The sequence below is a fragment of the Frankliniella occidentalis genome, unplaced genomic scaffold, assembly GCF_000697945.3.
Source record: "Frankliniella occidentalis isolate FOCC.00 unplaced genomic scaffold, Focc_3.1 Scaffold10, whole genome shotgun sequence".
Lineage (NCBI taxonomy): Eukaryota > Metazoa > Arthropoda > Insecta > Thysanoptera > Thripidae > Frankliniella > Frankliniella occidentalis.
This window is the reverse complement of record NW_026267140.1, coordinates 3,527,410-3,535,911: the sequence shown is the minus strand read 5'-3', so window position 1 is coordinate 3,535,911 and position 8,502 is coordinate 3,527,410. Positions and strand designations below refer to the sequence as shown.

Here is an 8,502-nt window from a genome sequence, read left to right as displayed (position 1 = left end):
TGTTGGGATCACCACGCCGCACAGTGCTCCTCACAAACACACTCGCAGCTGCACAACTCGTTGTGTCATTTAGAGCTGCCGGAGATAAGGCCGTGACGGCTGGCTAATTGGGGCCCCGCCACCGGGTGTGTTATGAGGGACTTCAATCCGCAGGGAGTTGCCTGTCTGTGCCGGGTCACGCTGGACCCTATCTGTCACACTGGCTGATAGGCCTGCAGCCCCGGGGCTGCGACAGTGTGTGGGAGCGGCAGGGTGGAAGCAGGGGATGGGGTGAAAAGCAGAGGGTAAGACGCACTACAGGGACGGAAAGGGGGAGAGACTATGCTGACCACTTACAACCCTCGTAGCTTTGGGCACCGCTGTCGAGTTTGGTGTTGGTCTCTTTGACAGCCCGAACAGGGACCAGGGGGGGGGGGCAGGTTTGCTGGAGCAGGGCGTGCCGACGCTTTCGGTCCGCCCCTCTCGCCTCTCCTGCAGGCTAGAGCCAGAGAGCTGGCTGGAGCTAGTTAAGTTCAATTAGCACAGCCCGAGGGCCTGCCTGAGCATTGCCGCCGGCCGCCAATGGACTTTTGTAGCGAGCGTCTCTGTCTTTCTCCGTTCGTACTTTGGCTTTGTCACTGGTCAGTCTCTGTCAAGCCTATTGTGTGTGCCTTCTTCTCTCTCTCTTTCTCTCGTCCTCACCTCGCCTAAGGTGCTGCTAGACAGGCCACCCCGCGGCGCACAGCTTGACTTAAAGCGACCTCTATCGCTGTATTTAGATCTCCGTTGGGTTGCCCCGCCGCTCTGCCTCGCCCCACCTCGCCCGTTCAGGCTCTCCCTGGAGATAAGGAGAAGGAAGTGAAATAAACTCTTGACTGAACTAACTGGATGGCCCGGCCCTTAAATTTTGGGAAGCTGAGCAGCGCGTTGCCCCGGCGGGGGCGTTGGCGGCCGGAGGGGTTCAGGCCCGGTGTAGTGCTTATCAGACACCTGCCCTCCTTTGCCTTGGGATTCCCAGTCCTGTCACGTTCCTCCAGGCTGGCCCTGTGACGGTGACCTTAATTTTTGTCTCTCTTGGATTCACCTTCTTTTTCTTTACCGTCTCGGTGAGCCAAGTTTGTGTTATATGTGCCCTGCAAGAAGTCCGCACCAGTCGGGGCTCGGCTCATCACTGCCGTGCGGCATATGCACTCGTTCCGTCAAGCGATAAAGACTTCGATCGCCTCCAAGACGGATTGACAGACTATGACATCGGCCTGCACACAAACAGGCTTGTGGCGAGGGGGGAGGGCGACAGGACAGTGCCGTGGTTGTTTTACCTTTTTTCGTGGTAGCTTAGGTCAGGGAATGGCGGCCGAGGGCGCCCCTGGGGCAGCCATCTGGATTCAGGGTTGGGGAATAGGACAGTAATGGCCATGTTTTTTTTTTTTACACAAATGATCGGCCCGACGTGGGTGGAAAGGAAAAGCGGCTTGGCTAGCCATCGCGTCGGTGGACTGTGCGGCCCCCACCGGGAGGGAGCTGGCTCTGACAGCCCGTCTGTCGGAGCGCCGGCCTCGACTACCCGGGAGCCTCGCGACCTTAAGTGCTAGTGTGCGCTGAGGGCGAGCGAGCACTGGAGCCCCTGCGCATCGGAGGATAGGCAACAACAGCTCCCGGGTGTGACCGGGCCGCCTGCCCTCCAGGCGCGCCAGCATACAGCGACAGAGAGCAGCGTCAGCCGGCAGTTAGACCCGCCCGGCCGCAACACTATTTCCATAACGGGTGTTAACGCGCCCCCGGGATGAGTGGCTCTCTGCGCTGCGGCCGCGCACCATCCCACCCCGTCGCGGCTAGCTGGGCGGGCCCTAAATCCGGCTTTGCCCGGCACCTAGCCCTTCTCAATTTACCGACGATGAGGGAGCAATTCCTCGCGCCCCGCCCCGCGCCGCCGCCCTCGAGGCACTGGGCTGGCTTTACCTCAACCACTTTTCAGACTACTTGCTCGGCCGCGCTGCTGCCGCACGCGCTCTCAAAATTCCTTCCTCATTCTTCCTGGCCGCCCGGGCCCTCTTTCCCTTCCCTCTCCTGCCCCCCTCTTCCTACGGCTCTAACCAAAGGAGGTCGTCCTTTGAGTCGCGTCTCAAATATAAATCGCGGACACAGCGGGGCGGACGGTTTGGATTCCCTCGGCGGCCCGGCCCGAGGAGGTGGAGGAGCGGTGAAGCCCATGGGAAGGAGCCGGGCGGGCGGGAGCCTCGCGGAGGTGTGAGAGCGGCGCGGGGGCAGGCGGGGCGGAGGGGGATTTATGAGGAAGGTGCCGTGCGCCCGGTGAGTACGTTATCTCCCACTGGAGCGGGGCGTGGAGGGGGCGGAGGTGACGTACAGCCTGGGGGTCATTTACTTCTCCTAATTTTTGCGGCGCCGCAGTGGGGCCGGAAAAAAGAAAAGAAAGTGTGATGCCCTACTTCTCCTTGCTCCCGGGGTCCCCCCATGTTGCGGTGTTGTAGGACCGGAGACCGATTCCAGTTGGTCCGTGGATGTATTGGTGCCGCGACGTTTGCGCTTGCGCGTGTGTGTGTGTGCGCGCGTACGTGTGGACCGGTGTTGGTGGTGGGTGAGTAGTGACGCTTGGGGCCCTGCGCGCGCGGCGGAGAGGGCGTGCGGAACCCCACTTGAGGGGAAAGGTAGAGGGGGGAGTAGGGGGAGTTGGGAGACCCAGGCAACACGGGCATACATGGATTCCTTTGAGATTGCCGGCTCCGTCTTTGGTATGCGGTTTGGGGCTTGTGGTTACGATAGTGGCGCCGTGCTGCTGCAGGTCCCGTTCTCACTCCAGCTCCTCCCCTCTACCGAGAGGTCCACGCCTCCCCTTTCCCTCCTCCTTCAATTTCCCTTCTACGCGAGGACTTAAATTGGCCGCGTCACCGCAACTGGCGTCACGGTGCTTGACCCATCGCTCGATACGCATCTGTCGTTGAAGCATTTTTCTAACTATTTAACCGCACGCAGCAGGTCGCCCGTTTGCGCCCGCCGCCCGCACCTCTGCGATGCGTTTAGGCTGATAACTAAATGACCAGGTCGGCGACACCATTGTCGCCCGTGTGCCCGCTCAACAAGGCGGCGTGTCGCACCTCGGCCGGGCGGTCCGGGCGCGCAGGCTGCGGCCCCCAACCGTTGATGGGTCCCGTGAGCCATAACGAGGAGAGCGGGGCCCGGATGGCCGGATGGGGCGGTACGTGGCGAGTTGGGGCGGGCGCAGCCTCGACGTGGACTTTGTGAATAAAGTTCCCTCGCCTGACACCCACCCACAGAGCGCCTTGCTCTGCCTCGCCGTACCTTGCCCTGCCCCACCTTGTTTACGTCCTTTAGAAGGGCAAACTCGAAGCTACGCCGCCTCCTACCTTGCCCAACCCCTCTGCCGTGTCTCGCCTCGAACCCCTCCTCGCCCCGTTGTGCCCCCCTCACCGCCCAACTGTCGCCATGTCTAAGAGTTAGGCGGCTGCTGCAAGGCCATGGAAGTAGCGTTAACAAAATCGCGTCCCGGCCTCTGACGTTGTCAGCTAGAGGTTTGCCTGCACAGTAAACGGGTGACGACGAACATTTCGACGCGTTTCTTACACTTCAGGCACACGCAGTCTTGCTTCAATAAAGACTGCTGTGATTGGTTAAATCTAACAGTATCATTCTATTCTAAGTTTTAAAAAGTATTTCTATTGTCGTGTTGTGACTCCTGCGCTCCTCTGCCCGCAGATGCGCCCGTGTGCCGCAGCGCCGTGCCCGTCGTGGTGGGCGCGTCGCTGGACGAGACGGTGCGCGTGCACTGTGCAGTGGACGCGGACCCCAAGGACGTCCGCTTCACGTGGCGCCTCACCAACAACGCCGACACGTTCGAGGTGTCGCCGCAGAAGACCGGGCCGCACAATGCCACCACTTCGGAGCTGCGGTACCAGCCAGAGTCGGACAAGGACTACGGCACGCTCACCTGCTGGGGCCGCAACAGCGTTGGCGGCCAGAGCGACCCCTGCGTCTTCAGGGTCATCCCCGCCAGTGAGTATATCATTTGGACCCCTGGAGTCGGAACGCCTTGGAATGCCTCCCCCCCACTCCTCTCGCCCACTGGCAAAGGTGTGGCGGTACGTGGAAAGTAGTGGAGGAGAAAAGGGGTTTCTCGTAAAACGCGCGTGCGCTATAAAACGTTGGCATTAACGTGGCAAGCAGCTGCTGGAGGACGGCGTCCAAAGTCGCCATTCGGCAAAACGCAATGTATATTTCGCACCCCTCCAACGCTACCAGCCGCCTTCGCGAGGGTGCGCGCGCACACACACACCCTTGGAAGCGACTGTGAACGCAGTAGACGATTGCGCCCTCTCACGCAGCCCAGCAGTGACAGCTCGGTCAGATCCGACGCTCGGCGACACGATTCGCTTTACATCTCAATCCTGAAAAGAACCTCCCTTCCCCCCACCGGCTTGCCTGGCACAGGCGAGCCTGCACGAGTTTACGAGACCAAGTCATATTCCGCGTTATTCCGGTTAGGGAGCGACTCTGTCGTAAAGGTGCCACACCGGGCGTTAACGCGCCGGCGCTCACAATTGTACGCGATAGGTCGGCGAGGCGCGGCTGCTCTCGCCCAAGTGACGTTTGCGTGTCGTTTGCATTAAAGAAGAGCGGTAGCGGCCGCAGCGTGGCTTAGACACGTTAGTCCACTCTTGCGGCCGGTGTTGGCACGTGTGGCTCGCGCGTTTCTGTCACAACAATGGCTCGCGCGTTTTTAAAAGTTTAATTCAGCAAACGTGCAAAATGATTTGTCACGATCTCTGAAATAGGTGCAAATCGTTCAAAAATCCTTTATATTTTATAATGTGATGTGATCTTGGAGGCTCCCAAAATCCAGAACTGTTACGAGCGTGCACATCTGATAATCCGACAGAAGGATGGCTTTTCTCACGGTCACGACCGTAGAACACGCTGTTGTATCAGGTTCTGTAATTTGTTTATTGGATGTAGCAGAAATATTACAAATGTGCACAGGCGGGCTTAGATGGCTTTAGTTCAAAGAGCCGCGCCGTATGGCCTGCATTCCTTTTTAGCACGACATTCCGCGATCGCGATCGGGCCGTTTGGCCGCGAAGTGGGATCGATACACCGGGAGCTGCTACGCATATCTCTTTGGGGCGTCAGCAATAAAGATGATGGGCGCGCCTCCCCCAGGCGGGTGAGGCGGGGGAAGGGTAGAATTTACAGCAGCAGAGGAAAATCAATATGAAAAAAGATCGTGATAAAACGAGTATATGACAGCAGCAGCAACGTTGGCTGTAGGGCAGGGCCTCGTGAATACTTTCACGGATGGTGAGGCACTGCTGAATGTCGCCACATCGACACATTGTGGACTGACTCCCTTCCTCCTCACTTTTCTTCTCCCCCTTTCCCTACGTGTGTGTCCTCGTGTTCTAAAAAAGTTTCCTTACACTCATTGGATCATACAATATCTCCTTCAATTTTTCTGGTGATGGAGAGCAACGCCTAAACTTGAATGTGTTTCTTGTATTGCAGTGCGGCCCAGCCCTGTGCACAACTGCACGTTGCGCTCGGCGGCTGCGTCCAACGGCTCGTCGCTGCAGCTGCTGGCGCCCGTGCCGGCGTCGGGCACGAGCAACGCGCTGGGCGGCCACCAAGGCGGCGGCCTCGACACGCCACCGCCCGGCTCGGGCGTCCTGGACGTAGAGTGCATGGCTGGGCCTGACGGCGGCCTGCAGCAGACGTTCCACCTCGAGGCCTACGAGTCGCGTACGATGCGCCTGCGCTACAACGTCTCCGCCCCGGAGCCCGCTTTCCGCCTTGACCCCGGGCAGCTGCTCCCCGCGCGCACGCCCACCCTGCACCTCGTGCTGTACGCCAGCAACGCGAAGGGCCGCAGCCAGCCGCTCGCCATGGACGGCATCCCCCTCCGCACCCGCGAGAGACACATCGGTAAGTGCTCATATGTGGTTGCAGGCGGGCTCACGTTGCCGAGCATACACAACTTTTAAAAGATTTACCGGATCAGTTCTTACGGTTGTGTAGTCTAGTACGTTAGTAGTACGTTTAAAATACATTCACCCGTTTCTTTGTACACCGTCGCGCTCTTTTTCCCTCGCGAAGGTTTTCTTCTTTTCTCTCTTTCCTACCAGGCAGGCTCGCCCCCCGCGCGCGCCCTCCGGCATATTAAATCTCCCGCCCGCATGAGGTGCGCTAGGTGGTTCGAGATCTCGTTCTTGTGCATGTTGCGCCAGGTCACGGGTGCGCCCGCGGCAGGCTTGCGCCGGGCCAGCTTCCTTCTGCCGAGCTTCCCTCCCACCGCCGCCGGGTCGTCTGGTGGCGCGGCGGTGTTTGTGCAGGAAATTAGCTGCTCCGGAGTAACTAATTACCTATTCCGCGCCATGTGTGTGAATAACAAACGAGCTCGCGAGGGAGGTAGCGGCGGGCGCGGCGTATCGGGACATCGATATCCTTTGGATTGAACTCGTGCTGCACGTGCAACACAAAAAAAGGGGGGGGGGAGTAATACACGGAAATGTCGATTTTTCCCCAAGCTCGTACCGAGCCCGCACCACCTTCATGGTTATTCATCCCGCGCCTATCACACACAATGCCTCCCACAGCAACGTAAGCGCCTCGCTCCGCAACGCCGCTCCACGCTCCGCATCGCTTTGTGCGATCCTGTCAGGGGTGGGGTGGGGGATGGACCTGAAAACCGCGATGCTGCAGTAGCTACCACCGCTGCCGCGCGACCTTGGGGCGCGATGACTAGCAGCAGTCGTGGTTTTGTTATAGTCTTTCACCAGAGAGGCCCGCCCGTGGCTGGAGGCGGGAGTGAATACGTAAGAGACGCATGCAGTGCCAAGATGTCCATGAATGCGCAGCCGCTTCTCGTGTGCTAGGCAAGGTTTGCGCCAACACAAGACAATAGCGGCTGGACTAAAATTCGTCTGGCTTGGTGAATCCGAATCACGGATCACAAGAATAAAAAAAGTATTTGGCCAAAATCAAGTGTCTCGAGACTTGCCCTTCAGCCCTAGAATGTCCCCGCCCTACTGCCCGCCAGCTCCCTTCCCGACAGCCCTGAAACGCTCCGATGCTTGGCGAGGCAGTGCCTGTTCATCCTCCGGCAGCTGCCGCGCGACGCGAAGTCGCCGCCGAGCCCTACTTGCAGCAAGAGCAGCAGAAAGATGGGGGAAGAGCATTCTCATATTTCCGGCACCACCACCCCGCCTCGCAGTAGGTCATCACCTGCTACCCACCATGCCCCCCGCTCTGGCGGGCGGTGCAGCCACTAACCTCTGCCGTACGAGGCCCTTACCCCCTGGTGTGGCCGTGCGCTGCAGCAGCACGGTCCGCCCATAACATCCCCGTATGCGCGCCCCGCCCCGCCACCCCCAAGCCGCGCCCTCGACTATTAGTGCGTTGCGTTTTTATTACCGCAGACTGTTTTTCCTCGCAGACAAGCCCGCCCTACCCCTCCCCAGCGTGCGCAGCGTGGGCAGCCTGCGCGCGAGGCACCGCACCGGCAGCGGCAGCAGCAGCACGCCGAGTTATGACATGGCCAAAAGTGCGGCTGCGGTCGTTGTGTGCGCCCGCCGCGACCTCCATCTCCACCGCAGGCTCGCAGGCTGCTGATGCCCCTGCCACATCGCTCTTGGCTGTTGCTGCTCCCAGCTTCTCTCTCCCCTTCCCTCCCCCTCTCGCTCCCCACACGCTCACCAAGCCGACGCTGTCGCAGCCCGCATCTGCAACACCATAGAGACTCGGCACGCACACACAGCGATTTGTGTGGGAACGCTGAGCTCGGGCGCCAAGGCTTGAGCTGTTCTCTTGCGCCCAGCCTCTCACTGAGTGCTGCTTAACTTTACATCCCTGAGAACCAACACCAGCGGGGCCTGTCTGCATGCTGTGGGCTGGCCGGGTCATCCGCGTGACGGCACGAATGAATGAAACGGGAGAGCCTGCGTTTGGTGTGCTGTCGGATGCGGCAAGTTTGAGAGGTTTTGGAGTAGAGCCGGCTGCGGGCAAAGCAAGCCATGCACTTGTCCTGCGGCATTTTGGACGATATCCGCCGCCTCACCGCGCACAATGGGGCAGAGCGGGGGCCTTAACTACTACCCGGAAAACCGAGCTGCATGATTTCGAGACACTACCGCCCACGAAATGACCCCCGCCCCCCTCCCCCCTTTCACTGTTAAAAACGTCTAAACTTCACGAAGAATTTGTCGCGGAAAGGGTTACTCTTCGTGATCTGGGGGGAAATCACAATTTTTATTCGTTATCAAAAATTAAAACTTCAAAAGTATTATCACCGGACGACAATAATTTCAAATTGAGATAGTTACAGGGTTTAAAGGTGTCATTCTGAATTTATGGACCTTTAGTTTTACAATTGTACACTACTAATCGCGTGCGCTGATGTGCGAGACACTCTCATATTAATAATTGGTGTGACGACATTAAGCCTCACTCAAATGAGTGCGAAAAAATTAGTTTGGCCTCGGGCCAATTATTCCCAGG

At 58.9% G+C, this 8,502-nt stretch overlaps 1 protein-coding gene across 1 annotated transcript in view; it reads left to right on the top strand.

Annotated features, from left to right (window-relative positions):
- The first annotated feature begins 2,695 nt into the window (after positions 1–2,695).
- LOC113217719 (uncharacterized) overlaps positions 2,696–8,502 on the top strand; it is a 24,693-nt gene continuing 18,886 nt past the window's right edge. Inside the window, exons 1-3 of the mRNA XM_052277409.1 lie at positions 2,696–2,729; positions 3,712–4,008; positions 5,515–5,931. Of these exons, the coding sequence (XP_052133369.1) occupies positions 2,696–2,729; positions 3,712–4,008; positions 5,515–5,931 (748 nt within the window). The remainder of the gene's footprint in view (positions 2,730–3,711; positions 4,009–5,514; positions 5,932–8,502) is intronic.